This window comes from Hippoglossus stenolepis, chromosome 15 (assembly GCF_022539355.2).
Source record: "Hippoglossus stenolepis isolate QCI-W04-F060 chromosome 15, HSTE1.2, whole genome shotgun sequence".
Lineage (NCBI taxonomy): Eukaryota > Metazoa > Chordata > Actinopteri > Pleuronectiformes > Pleuronectidae > Hippoglossus > Hippoglossus stenolepis.
The window spans coordinates 22390828-22405753 of NC_061497.1; the positions used below are offsets into that span (position 1 = coordinate 22390828).

The following is a 14926-nucleotide window of genomic DNA, read 5'->3' on the forward strand; positions in this document are numbered from 1 at the left end:
CCCCTGTGATACCATTACTAAACATAACATCAAGCTAGAGTTGCACTCAGTGGAGCGCATACCTCTGCCAAGGTCCCCTAAAACTGAATCAGGCCGTATATCTAAAGCCACATTACTTTACCTCAGCTACACATTGCTGGTACTTACAGGTTTGTAGCTCTATTAGTTATCGTAGAGTGGCTGAATAAAAGCCAACACGCCTTATGAAAGCACATTTAAATCCACTTGATCTGCACCAAATGGTAGACAGTCCCCTAAATGTGGCTGATTTGTATTTATCAAGATCCCGTGATTTATTCCCTGGGAAATCTGCGAAAATGTCAAAAAACCAGAAGAGGTAATAACGCTGCCGGCTGCACTTCATCACAAACAGTGTGAGATTCATGTCTTCCTGTGTCGGAAACAGCTTGTGAAGCTGTAATTGTTATGTAAAAAGCCCATGAAATTCCACATCCAACGTGAACCATGATTCACTTGTAGCTGCCTCTGATGAAAAGGCTCCCATACACACAAGCAGGGCACTATCAGCCAAAGAAGGGCGACTATTCTTCTGGGGCGTTTGCTTCAGCTGCAAGGGAAGCTGTAATTTAGCAGAAACAGAAGTGACGTGTGTGTCTGTGTGAGTGTGTGTGTGTGTGTGTGTGTGTGTGTGTGTGTGTGAGTGTTTTTGCTGTGCTGTTATTCAGTAGCTGAAAGATCAGAGTCACGATGAATTATATCTCTGCTCATATCTTATTTTAAGGACGGAAGCCAACAGAGCTTTAGTTTCTCCCTCAATACTTTCCAACTTTTCTCATCCTGCATCTCAGACACTCCACTTCACTTTACAGTTTTTCTAAAACAGCTGGGCATTGTAGTTTCTTTTCACCCAAATAGGAGTAAACACTCTATTTCAAATGAATCGTGTGCGTTGCCAGGTGATTCATTTAGATTCGATTTATTTATTCCAACATTTGCTGTACGTCCCAGTGTCGGGATCCTTTCGCGTGAAGAACAGCCGAACATTCAAATGTTTGGCTGTAGACATTTTGTTGTCGTGTCCCCTGGAGTTGGAGCTCACCACTAGGTAATTGCAGGCTGCCAGAGCCGTGTAGAGGGGGTGTTGCCACCAGAGTTAAAGTGTAATGTTAATTAGACACGCGTGGTGATGTTAATGTTGCCTGTGAGCAGGGCAACTATTTCAGTACAGAGATCAGGCACCGAAATAAGAAACCGAACTCTGTGCTGTGGTGTAGGAACCAGATTTCGTAACAAAACCTTAATAATTAGTGACAGTAAACAGTTACTGTTCTCAGGACAACAGCACAGAAACAGATGACTGATCATTTGTGCATTTATAATAAATGGTGATGTTGCGTAACGGGAACGGGAAACTATTGCGAGACAACACAAAAGATATCGTGAGGTTACGCAAAAGTAACCTGCGTCCCTGTCGGAGTGTTTTTCTGTCTTTTCTCAATAAAACTCCAACGAGAACTCACATTTGTTTGAAGTAACTTTACAACAAGAGAAAAAGCTGCAGTGGAAGATGAAGCTGAAGAAAACAGCTTCTGTGTATCATCTAACGCAGTCGAGCTCCAGTGAGTCATTAACACAAATACATGGTCTGACCCACTTCCGGGGATGAGAAGGAAAATGTGGGAGAAAGAAATTCCTGTCTTGTTTTCCACGGGGTCAAGAGGAGGAAGTGACTTACTGTCTTTAGGGACGACGGGGCTGGAGGCTGCACCCGCTGAGGTCCTCCCCACTGGGCTGGAATGCTTGGGCCCGCGGCCAGGGATTTTCAGTCCGGTGGACTTGAGCATGTTCATTCTGTGGCGGGGAGAAGGCCCGGGACCTGAGAGCTCCTCCCTGGGCGATGAAGGCTTGTGGATCAGGCACTAGACGTGGGAGTGGTGGCTGTCGCGCTCCATGTTTGGCTGTCAGGAGGGAGAGAGAGAGAGAGGAGGGATGAGGACGTCGCACATATGGGAGCAATTGACAGAATATGTAAGAGGCAAATAAGGAAAATGGTCCAAGTGGCCACATGTGTGTCAAACCTCCACATCTGTATGACTGGACCAGACTGGAACAAGAAAATGGAGGCTGACAGGATGTGAAATATTTATCTCTGAGTTTGTTTGGGGGTGAAAACAAAACCTCGTCGGTGGACGTAACAGGATGTGTTTACATTTATGAGTCAGATGAATTTCACCATCTCATTTAGAAAAGTAACACTTTGCCTTATGGGTTTTATTTCTGGATATGAATATGTTCTCATGTCTGTCGGTTGCTCGTTACAGCAACTTATTAGATCTGTGCTTTCGTCCCACATTGCTATACTAGACTGCTTCTGTTGTGCCCCTGAGCAAGGCAGGGAACCCTCAGCTCATTAATCGTCAACCTAAGGCTGCATGAGCACAGAGAAACTCCAACAGACCAAAGATGACACAGGTTCAGTCTTTGTTAGCTCCACAAAGGAGGTTATGTTTTCACCCCCATGTCTGTTGGTTTGTTTATTTATTGTTTGTCAGATTTCACAAGAGCTGAAAAGGTATACATTACGTTTTGGGGGAAATCCAGGTGTGTTTTATCACTTTCTTTAACATTGTGAGATATAAAACGTTTTTGTTTTTAAAATTCATGGTTCTTGATGAAAAACCAAATCCGGCATATTTGGGAGACTGATATCTACGAGTGATTGGTTCAGCTTGATGGATTTAAAGGGGCTGTTGGGCCTTAGTGGACGTGTGTATTCTCCTGATTGGCATTCTAGTTTGTTTGTTTGTTTGTTTGTTTGCAAAAACTACTGAAGGATTTCCGAGACACTTGGAGTAAAGATGGGACATGGGTCAGAAGAATCCATTAAATATTGTAGCGGACATAGAGAAATGCCTTGACGGAGGTATGTGCTCTATAGTCAGGATTATGCAAAAACTACGTCACCGATTTTATTGATTTAAAGGTTCAGTGTGTAGAATTTGGTGACATCTAGTGGTGAAGTGTCATGTTGCAGCTGAACACGCCCTCACCTCACCCTCCCCTTCCAAACATGACAGGGAACCTATGGCAGCTTCAGTTGTCATAAAAAAATCAAAAGGTTTGTCCAGTCTGGGCTACTGTAAAAAACATGGCTGCCTCCACAGAGAGGAGCCGCTCCCGATGTAAATATAAAGTATTTAAATATAAAGGCTCATTCTAGGGTAAAGAAAACAACAATTTGTACAATTTAGATGAAACACACCAGTGAAAACATCACTGGGATTATTTAAAAATCAATTTCTGCCAATAGACGCTTTCCCCTAAATCTTACCCACTGAACCTTTAAGGGGGCGGATCCAGGATTTATTTCCCTCTTTCTTTAATGAGAAAGAACGTTTATTTATTTACGCTTTCACCAATTTCCCAGATAACAATTAATCAATATTGATCAAAATAATCAGACATATTTATTGGACTGATCTCTATGAGTGTATGAGTGAATTCAAAGGGACTTGGTGCAATAAGAGTATTTAAGTCTGTTTTGGACTATTTTTATATTAGTTTCCTTCAGTTGGACAATAAAACACCTGAAAATCCATCTGAATACATTTAAAATCACGTTATTGCAATAAGACTAATACAGTTTTTAATCATTAGTCACTGTGAGTCTATTATCATTAATAACACCCCACTTCTTCGTGCACGTCTTCTCATGCTCAACTTATCAATTTCCACACGCAGGCTGTGAATATGGCAGAAAAGCCCAATGTAGGCCGGTGGCCTGCAAACCACTGCAGAGCCCATCAGGCAGATATAACACCAATACAGCTGATAATAAACAACACACATCTGGATGGGGCTTTGCAACGGGACCCTGGGCGTCAGGGGGAGAAAAGGGCAGATTCCAGGCATCTCGCGTGCAGATAATAACATTTTACATTAATAAAAGCAATAAAAAGCTATGGAGCCAGTGGAGGATGATGGTTTTATCTGAGGTTTAGGTGGTGAACGAGGCCTCAGACTGGTTTCCACCCACAGGCCTCATGCATGACGCCTGATCCCAGTGAAAACAGGCTGAGGGGATGATGATGCACCTCCACTAAATGCAACACAGTTTGATCCATTGTTGTAGCTGCAAGCTGCGACAACGTGGTCCAGGCTCCGGCTCCACCGCTTCTCCTCCGGCCACAGAAACACAACACCCCCCCCAATAAACCTCGGCCACACATGATGTCCACTCACCTGCGGGGGGTTTGAAATTCGAAGCTGCAACTTGGAGTTCGTCCCCGGGATGAGGAGGAGGCTGCCACTCCCTGGGCTGCAAATATGGATGCTGATGCGGAGAGCCCCGAGGGGCAGCGCCGGCGTGGAGCTCCGGCGGGTGATGGGGAGCAGCCGCAGCCGGGCCAGCGACGCTCGGAGCGGTCACGGCCGCCGGTTCGGTTCCCCGGGAGGAGAGAGGGGCGGACAGGGGGCGAGGGTGGCCGACGTGTGGCGGTGCTCAGAGTGGCCCAGCCCCGGCTCTCCGCTGCTCCGCTCGCTTCCACGCACACAAACGCAGCATCAGCAGGACTTAAAACCAACTTTCCTCCAACCGGGCTCCGGTTAAAAGCCGCGAACTCGGACTGAAACGAGGCGAAACGGTGAGATCCGGTCCTCCTGCGGCTGGTGGCGTGCTCTCCCCGCGGTGCTGGGGCTCTGCGGGGGCTGTGGCTCAGCCTCCCTCCCTGACTCAACCCACCGGCGAGACGGAACAAAGGGGCTGGGAAAGATGAGACGAGTGTGCGAGGCTAGCTCGTCCCCGTGACCACACCGCGTTGGGAGATGCGGAGATTTAAACTCGCCCTGGCTTTTCTCGTTTATACACGTGACTCACCAAAAATGAGTCAACTGTATCTCCTGTTGTTAACACCCTTTGTTAATTCGGCTTTAGTAAAACCCCACAAAATGACGTTTTTCGCAGTGAAATCCCTCCATTCCTCCTGCGACCCCCCTGTGTTCTTCACCTCCTTCGACAGCACGTCTTCAATTGGAAAACATCTGGCGTAGCAATGATAAAAGTCAGAATTAACAATAAAACGTGATTTGAAAACTAATTCACATAAGCCGATTTAAAAAGTGGTTTCTATTGTTCTATAATAAGATCTTAAATTAAATAAAAGTGCGATATATTTTCGTAAGTAAGAAAGGAAACGTTAAATAGAGGAGATTCTCAATTAAGTCTGGTACGAAGTTCCTATTTGAACTGTTTATAATTATCTTTAAGATATCTGAAACAATTTGTGTTAATTAAAAATATTAATTATAAATAAACCTGCGTCTAAATAACAGCTGTTTACACGTGAAACGCAAAATATACGTGGGCGGGGCCACATCCTGCTTTATATGGACCTCTTTGGCGTTTCCGGTTGGATTTAAATATTTTGATTAGTCAGAGCAGCATCACTCAGTTTCTAAAACCTCCTGTGATTGGTCAGATTCTCTGCTTGTGGGAGGGGCCCAGTTTGACAGCTCTGCCGCGAAACAGAAACAGAAACAGAGCCCCCTGCTGGACTGCATGTATATTACTTATACTACTAATAATGATAGTAATACTACTAATACTACTGCTACTACTGCAAATAATAATAATAATGATAAGAGGAAGCATAACAACAATAATGATCATAATAATAATAACAATAATGATTGTAATAGTAATACTGAAAATAACATGAATTATAATTATGATACTACTAATAAGAAGAAGAATAACAACAACAACAATAAAAATAGTAACGTGTCATTAAATTTAAAGTAACAGTAACATTAAAACTATATTTGCTGATATTTCAGATGGATCCATTCACATTGTTTATTACATCAGTTATTTGTACTGGTGCTTTTTAACTCTGAACTGGGAACGACCAGAGACTGGGAATAAAAAGGTTGGACACATGTTGGGAGTTCGCTGATGTCAAAGCCAAGAATGACATTTAAACTGCTGCACCACAGTCTGTGATACTTTTTTCTAATCAACCAAGCACTACTAAGTAGTATACTACACATATAAGTAGTATACTACCCAAATAAGTACTCATATTCTACCCATATAAGTAGTATACTAGCCATATAAGTACTCATATTCTACCCATATAAGTAGTATACTAGCCATATAAGTAGTAGTATACTAGCCATATAAGTACTCATATTCTACCCATATAAGTAGTATACTAGCCATATAAGTAGTATACTAGCCATATAAGTAGTATATTACCCAAATGAGTACTCATATTCTACCCATATAAGTAGTATACTAGCCATATAAGTAGTATACTACACATATAAGTAGTATACTACCCAAATAAGTACTCATATTCTACCCATATAAGTAGTATACTAGCCATATAAGTACTCATATTCTACCCATATAAGTAGTATACTAGCCATATAAGTAGTATACTAGCCATATAAGTAGTATACTACCCAAATAAGTACTCATATTCTACCCATATAAGGAGTATACTAGCCATATAAGTAGTATACTACACATATAAGTAGTATACTACCCAAATAAGTACTCATATTCTACCCATATAAGTAGTATACTAGCCATATAAGTAGTATACTACCCAAATAAGTACTCATATTCTACCCATATAAGTAGTATACTACACATATAAGTACTCATATTCTACCCATATAAGTAGCTTATGTAGACGAGAAATTGATTGTATATTTGCCAACTTTTTACATTTTGATTGCTAAATATTAATATTCACAGATGCATAATCTGTAATTTTCCATTTTGTCTTCTGCCTCTTATATCAGAATAAATCAGGTCATTAACAAACAAACTGAGCAGAAGTCATTCTACATTACAAAGTGTAGTTTATCTCCAGTTCATATTATCACCCAGTACAGCAGGTCCACAGGATTGTACAAATATTTGAACATGTAAGTACAGAGATTGAGTTGTGTAATGTTTGATATTTGACATTTGATAAAACTGGCTCCATGTTGTTGAGTCGACTAGTTGAGGAACCTGATGAATGAGGAGCTGATGAAAACGCTGCTGAGTTAAAGTGTAAGAAAACACGACTGACGGGGGGGGGAGTAGCAACAAGTGGAAATATTAATGGAAAATATCTTAAATGACACAGTTCTGGGAAACGTTTGTGGAAACTGATGTTGACAGTGTTGAATTGTCTGTGTCTTTAAAGTATAAGTATGAACAACGACACATTGGGTTACAGCCATTTATTATTCTCAAGAGCAGGAATAGCTGAAAAGACAGAAACGTAAACTTCCCAGACTCTGGAGAACATTTGAGACTTTCGGCCTCTCCAGAGGTTGAGCGGGTGAATGTGAGAAAGTTGTGTCCGTGTCCATTCAGCCGCAGCATCACAGGACAACGAGTGACCCCTGACTAACAGGTCGACTCTACCCAGCATGCCCTGCATCATAAACAGACCGTTTAAGACAGGGTCGCCTCGAGGCCACGGAGCCGAGGACGACTGCGACGTGGAATGTGTTGAAAATACATTTTCACTCATCACATACGGGAAGTAGAAATAATCTCTGCTCTTTTTTAAACAGATTAGCAGATTATCTACATATAAATACTCAGTAGTATTCAATACAATGAAATAAATAAGAAGATCAAAGATTTAAAGGGTCAGAATACGTTTGGGTTTATTTCCTTTCGTTCTTCTTTGTTTTTCAGATAACGTCAAACCAAGTCTTATCATTTCTGCCAAAGATACAGAAAGTTGAAGGAATCTAACTTTAAAGTTTTTAATTTCCCATCATCCATCACTCCTCAGACTGCAGCTGGAACACAGAAGGTTCTTTAGCACCATCTAGTGGCACCAACCAAAATCCTCCTCAGGTAAAATCTCAACAGTTGGATTCAAAACATGTCTTTTAGTTTTAACCTGTATAAAACTTTACACATATTGAAGTAGTCTGGCTTTTTTAAAGATAAATAGAAACAGGTTAAATCTTTGGTGTCACTTAAATAAACAAGTGAAGCCAGGACGACTCATTTTAATGAGTTGGGTGAATATCTTGTATCTGCTGTTTGAGGATTTTCATGTTTTCACTTATATTAAAGAAATATGAAACTCTTTCTTTAACTTCTATCTCATATAAATATATACTACATGTAGTAAGTAGTATAGTTAAAGTATATATTATAGTAAATTAGGTTTCCCCTGATAACAGTGATTACTGTGTTTCCCTCTGGTGGCACTGTGGTTAAATTACATATGATGTGGTCAAAGGTTTGTGGACACTGGATTCTCTTTGTCTGGGGCTGTTGGATTTAGCTTCTCATCTTCACTGAGGGAAAATCTTATTGGACAGATTCACAGTTTTTAAAGTTTTGAATGTTCGGGATGGGAAACAATTTGTCAGTTCCCACCACGAGAGAACATTTATTCACAAGTGAATCAAATCAAGAGGATATCTTCCAAAGTTGTTGAGTTTTCCTGTTGAGCTGCAGAGGAGCGGTGGCAACAAAACAAGGAGATGAATGAAAATGCTTAATGTGAAAAAAAATCTAGAAAAGAAAAGATTACTGTTAAAAATCAGTGATGAAATCGATAAGACTCTTATTGCTCTTGAATGAAGAATGGAAGGAAAGCGGCTGGTCACTAGTTTCTGAGAGACCCTGCACCAAGTTGTTGTTTCTTAAGCGATGATCTCGAGAGGATGATGCAAAATATATGTGATGAATTAAAAGTTTACTGGATTGTTTGTCCCACAACTGACCAGAAGTTGTTGGAAAGTTCAGCTGGACGAGGATTAAAGGAGGCAGGTTTACAATGATTCCAGAAATAAAGGATGAAAATGTGTGAAAACAGAGATTATCCAGGATTAAATGTGATCGTTGACTGGTTCTGCAGAAAAGACCACGAACAAGGAAAACATTTAGTATTTAATTTAATCTATTTTCTGCAGAGAAAAGTCTAAAAAAATCATAAATCATAAAGGACAAACAGCCAAGAGACCAAATCAAACATGTTTTCACGGTAACACAAAGAAATATTCATGTAATCTGTATGTTTGTGACGTTCAGATTAACTTTAAGCATCATTACATTCAGTGTTTCCTTCATTCATCCTCAGTGACGGACCTCCAGCTCAGTACCAACAGTACAGGACCTGACCTGAGCTGCCTCATTCATATGCAGCGTTCCCACATAAAGCCCCTCTGTGGTTTATAATAATGGCTCAGTGTTTTGTGGGTGTGTGGACGTTGCCCTCTCAGTCTGCTTCATAAGGGGAAGTGACTGGATTACACGCTAATCCCATTATGATGCCGCTGCCATGTGAGGCCGGCTGCAGGGATTAGAAAGCAAAGGGTGGAACTTCATCAGGAGCGACTGTAACTACACACACACACGTGAACGTCTTAGATGAGACTCTGACTACGAGGGACCTTCATCTGTGGGTATTTGTATTTGTTTGTTCTTTTGTAACTTGATGCTTTTTGAATTAATCTCATCAGAACTTTTTCAAACTGCAAATACTTGATGGATGATGAAGCACAAGCTGCAGCCAAATCCGGGGTGGGATTAAAGGAGCTGTAAATTCTCAGCTTATTAGGGCAGAGGGAAAATACTGTTATACGCTGAAGAAAGTTGTTTACCATCTTTAAAATGAACAAATGAAGTTTGAAGTGTGTTGAGGTCATTTTGTTTTCAGTAAGTAAAATAATGATTTTCTTTCAGTGTGTGGAGTCTAAGAGGTTTCATCCAAAATAATTCTCAATATTTACATTGTTTGATTATAATAAATATGGTATTTACATGAGTTTATATCTAAATACATTAATACAAAAAATTTATAAAAAATTTAATGTACTAAAGATAAAAATAGGAGCATTATTCTGTCTTTACGTGATGAATTCCTGACAAAATATATAATAATTAATAAAGATATATTATTTATAATCACAAAATTAATTTAAACTTTTTGTTATTTCATTTACAAACAGGAAACATTATATTTTTTCCAATTTATTGTTTTAATCTTAATCTGACTCCCTCTTATTTTAGAAAAGTAAAGAATTAAATAAAGCCCGTCAATGAGTTTGGGATCAACCAATATTGAATATTAAAAATCTTTTAAAAACATATTATTTATTAATCATATTTAAACACTGATGACACATTATAGTGGTAATTTTCTACTTTCATGATCATATTGTACGATGAAGTATAGCATGAATTCTCTGATATCTATACAATAAGAACAATAAGAAAGTGAGGACCAGCACACAAACACTTCACTGCCTGTTTCTGAAATGTCTCTATTAGAAAACCCATAACTAAAATATGCAAAGATTAAATTAAACAAAAATAAAAAACTGTATTTTAAAACATTTCTCCTTCCTTTGCTTCAGGGCATCGTTGTTCTTTAATTAAAAATACAAAAAAAACGCTCTCAAGCAGTTTCTGCAGAGACACTATTTCCCCACATGAAAGGATAGCTGATTTCAAAGCTCTGTTCTTTTTTAATAAAGTCAAATCTGTGACCATGAAACAGATTTAAACCCAACTGCTGATTTCCTGAAACGTTTATTCACAGGCTCCAGTTTTTGTTTTTGGACCGAGCTGCAGCCGATGCTGTGCCAAAGGTCTGTTTTGGAGGAAAGAGAGAGAGAATGATTAACCCGACTGGCAAAGAGGACGAGTGTGTCACTGTCAGAGGTGTCACTGTCACTGTGTGTGTGTGTGTGTGTGTGTGTGTGTGTGTGTGTGTGTGTGTGTGTGTGTGTGTGTGTGTGTGTGTGTGTGTGTGTGTGTGTGTGTGTGTGTGTGTGTGTGTGTGTGACAGGAGGTGAAGGTCTGGATGAGGGACAGACATCTCACTCTCAACAAACACAGCAGAACATCTGAGCGAGACCCAGTCGAGTGTCAGCGAGACAATGTGCAGGAACACCGGCTGTGACCGTGTCCAGTGTCCTGCACCCTGAGCAGCCGAGTAGCTTCTGCAGCAGCATATATGAAACACTAAGGATTGTATTTCCTCCTGAATAGCACATGATCTGAAAGTGATTGTTGGCTCCAAAGCAGCCGGTCGAGTAAGAGACATTTAAAAAGCAGCAGCAGCAGCAGCAGCAGCGACTATGTCTGAGGAAACAGTCAGAGTCTGAAACAGCCAGAGAAAGAAAAGTAGAGTTTCTCTCCCACTGAAGAAGCAGGAGCAGTTTCTTCAGAAGTGGTGAGTCTGCTCAGGCTGCAGCCTCCACTGGATCTTCATCATCGTTCTCCTCCTCCTCCTCATCATCCTCCTGCAACTTCAGCTGCTGCAGCTCGTCCACAACCTGCTGCCGACTCAGGTGAGTGACTTACTGTGACGCTGATTCCTTAACTTTGCATTAATGGTTAAACTGTCAGTGAGATAACGATCCAGGGATCCAGATTTCCAATTAGCAGCATTTAATTGATGTTTTGCAATTAGCACTAGAAATCGACTGCAACAAAACCAATTCAAACATTAGGGGGGGAAGTCTGGAAATTTAGGAGCAGTCACGAGCTGAAACTCACCAGTGCAGATTTTATAACTGTTACGACCTACATACCAGTATTTGCAGTGTTGATTTACTAATAGTAATTTTCATGTTGTGTTGAACCCGTCCGATGTTGTGTTTGTGTGTTTGTGGACTTTGCCTCATAGAACAAGTGGGTTTAGTTTCCCAGAAACAGATCATTGCCAAATCATAGAGATTGTAAGAGAACCAATTCCCCCACAAAACCCTGGATCGGCCCAATTTGCCGGATTCACTCTAAAATGTTACAAGTCTGCATTGTGTCATGTCCAACTCCTCCACAAAACTGATTCAGCGGTTTTTGTGTAATTCCTCCATCTAAAAAAACAGACAAAGAAATGCTGATGGAAACTTTTCCACATTGGCTTTAATGTACTTTTGAGATCACAGGAATTTCTGACACCTGCAACATCCACTGAGAAAGCTTTGGTGGCTGCAAAAAGCCCCAAACTCTCACTAGTGGCAAGTTTATCTACAAATGCTTCTTCATTATCCTAATATTTAAGTCCAGTAATTTGATCTCTCCTTTATGTTCTGTTTTTGGTCTCCTCCCCCTCAGTCATCGTCATGGCGTCAGCAGCTCTGGAGCTGATGGGCTTCTTCCTGGGCCTGCTGGGTTTGCTGGGAACCCTGGTCGCCACGGTGCTTCCGTACTGGCAGATCTCCGCCCACATCGGCTCCAACATCGTCACGGCCGTGGCCAACATGAGGGGCCTGTGGATGGAGTGCGTGTATCAGAGCACCGGGGCCTTCCAGTGCGAGACCTACAACTCCATGCTGGCCCTGCCCTCCGACCTGCAGGCCTCCCGCGCCCTCATGGTCATCTCCATCGTCCTGTCCGTCCTGGCAATAGCAATGGCGTCCCTGGGGATGCAGTGCACTCTGTGCCTGGAGGGCTCTGCGGTTAAGAGCCGCGTGGCCGGTGCTGCCGGCGGCTTATTCCTCACCGCAGGCTTCCTGGCGCTCATACCGGTGTCGTGGACCACGCACGAGGTGGTCCAGACCTTCTACAGACCCAACGTACCCTCCAGCATGAAGTTCGAGCTGGGAGAGTGCTTGTACGTGGGTCTGGCCTCAGCGCTCGTCTCCATGTTGGGGGGGACGATGCTGTGTGTGTCGTGCTGCGACGAGCAGGACGGTGGTCGTGGGAGACGAAACGCTGGAGGGTATCCATATCCTGTAGGAGGCGCCATGTCCGGCAGTGGGGTACGGACGACCTCACAGCTCTACCGCAACCCCACACTGCAGGCCGGGGGTTTGAACCTGCCCAGCAGGGGGCAGACGCTGGTGCGCAATACCAGTGACAGCACCCACTCCAGTGCACACGTCCAGGGCGCCAAGAAGCCCGCGGCGGCAGGATATGACATCACAGGATATGTCTGAGGTCGCGGCCACTCCATCACACTTTGAACTGACAACTTACATCCAATGATTTGTATTTATACAAAGTATTTCATCCAATGTTGTCGTCACCAGACGTTGCCTCTTCGTCTTCTCTAATCTGTTGGTGGATCTTTTTATTCTCTTGAGCTTTTTGGAACATTTGTCAAGTAAAGAGAAGTTGTGACATTTCAGAGGAAGAACAGAAAAGATGATGAACAACAACAACAACAACAACAACAACAACAACAACACAACAGGGACTGTAACTGTTTATTATCTCCCCGCAGCTTCTCTCAAGACTGTACCCTTATTTTGAAATGCGCAGGATGTCACATTATTGTATTACATGGGTAAAAACTAAATTGTTCAGTAGAAAAGTTATAAATCTTCATCATTTGTATAAAATATATGAAAATATAAATATAAAAGTAAAAAACAATTGATTAGATATTATATTTTAGGACATTGGGTGGATATTTTGTTATCCTTTAATCATTTAGACTCTGAAATGCTGACACTAAGTGAAAGGAACTCAACTCTGACATTAGTGATGTGAACCCAGTGAAACTCTTCTCACGCTGAACTCATTGATCGTCAGTTTGTTCACGTGAAGTTTAACCGTTAAAATGTAACTGAGCGTAAATCAGAGACTGTTCATCGTCACTGTGCCTTAATATCACCAAGATGTAAAGTTTGGATTGTAAAGGAGTTTTATTTTTTCACTTTTCTACTTCTCTGTGGATCAGCATGAACACAGTGGATGAATTTACTGACTTGTTGTTGTTTCACAATCATGAAAATCACCTTTTCTTCTGTAATCTTTATTGTTTTATTCTCCTTCTTCATATTGTTCTTATTGTGTCTTTCCTTTGCACATCTCTGATGATTTTCAGGGATGTTTTAACATTTCCACGTTTCAGCTGATTTGAGCGAAGCACCAATATTGTTTTTATTATGATTTTATATTTTGGAAATAAATGCAAATATTTCTTACAGGCACGGTTTACTCACTTTGTTCGGCACCACAAATGGTTATGTATGAGTCAGACTGACATATCCCCAGCAGCAGGTATTTAAATCTGCCGTGGGAGAGAAAACACAGGTTTAACTATAATATAATATAATATAAGTTTTAAAGAAATGTGGTTTTTAATGTCTTTGTTGTGGGTTAAACCTTTTTCCATTTACTGCTCTAAATTGACTAAAAGTCCAAATTTACAGTCTAAACATTTACATTATTTATAAGTGGCAGATGAAGGCCTCTGTATTCTCACTAAAAGATAAAGCCTGATTACAGGCGGTGGTGTTGTTACAGTGTGGAATGGGGAAAAGATCACAGCCCTGAACTGAAGGCAAACAGAACATCAACACAAACAGACCTGATCAAACAGAGCCTCGGCTCTCGGACGATCGATGACAGCTTTGAGTTTCACCAACGGACCGATCGTTACTCTGACCTGCTCATTCTCACCGGGTCACTTTACTGTGATAGAGCTGTTAATAGTCAGTTTTAGATTCGAGGCTCGGAAGGTGGTGGGGTGTGGTGGGGGGGGGCACTCGTTGTATTTGAATCAGTGCAGATGTTTATGAGTCTGTAATCGACCTTTCACAGGGTCAGAGAAGAGTGTGATGTGAGCAGCAGACATTGGACCTGCAGGGCAACATATAAACACTTCATTATAAGTCTGTGGGGTCTTATAATAAAATAAAGACACGGTATTTCTTTAGTTATGCTCAGTTTTTTATTTGTCCAGAGTCTTGAGGTCAGGTGGGATTCAGGTTATTTGACCAGTGGTGTTTCCACGTCCTCACTTTTGGAAGAATTCAAACATAAACCACTGCTGTGGCTCGTCGAGCTCGGGGGGGGGAATTGGAGTCTGGGGACAGAACTTGACCGAGAGAGCAGCAGAGATAAGTGAACTACAGGGACCTGCACACACTGAGGCTGTGAGAAAGACAAACACGGGACTGAAAAACAGATGCTGCTGCACACGCTCTGTCACAGTGGGAACATGCACTGTTTCCTGGGGCAGTGGGTACACAA

At 41.6% G+C, this 14926-nt stretch overlaps 2 protein-coding genes across 7 annotated transcripts in view; one reads left to right on the forward strand and one right to left on the reverse strand.

Moving 5' to 3' along the window:
- Positions 1–5100, reverse strand: part of clip2 (CAP-GLY domain containing linker protein 2) — a 31572-nt gene extending 26472 nt beyond the window's left edge. For 2 of the 5 annotated variants that reach the window (XM_035179398.2, XM_035179394.2), the window contains exons 1-2: positions 4204–5096; positions 1697–1919 (exon numbers count right to left, since the gene is read on the reverse strand). In XM_035179398.2, the coding sequence (XP_035035289.2) occupies positions 1697–1811 (115 nt within the window). In that variant the 5' untranslated portion in view covers positions 1812–1919; positions 4204–5096. Of the gene's footprint in view, positions 1–1696; positions 1920–4203 lie in introns of all 5 variants that reach the window. The other 3 variants (XM_035179393.2, XM_035179395.2, XM_035179397.2) reach the window with 3 other exon arrangements.
- Positions 5101–9147: 4047 nt separating this feature from the next.
- On the forward strand, positions 9148–13875 carry cldn2 (claudin 2). Of its 2 annotated transcripts, none has more exons than XM_035177886.2 (3): positions 9148–9396; positions 10536–11289; positions 12059–13875. In XM_035177886.2, exon 3 carries the CDS (start codon positions 12067–12069, stop codon positions 12880–12882), a length of 816 nt encoding a protein of 271 aa, XP_035033777.1. In that variant the 5' UTR covers positions 9148–9396; positions 10536–11289; positions 12059–12066; the 3' UTR covers positions 12883–13875. The 2 variants fall into 2 exon arrangements, with proteins under 2 accessions (XP_035033777.1, XP_035033776.1); XM_035177885.2 differs by having other exon boundaries at positions 9148–9392.
- The last annotated feature ends 1051 nt before the right edge of the window (positions 13876–14926 follow it).

Excerpts from the sequence above, each read along its gene's own strand:
- cldn2 (XM_035177886.2), top strand. The coding sequence starts at position 12,067 with ATGGCGTCAGCAGCTCTGGAGCTGATGGGCTTCTTCCTGGGCCTGCTG.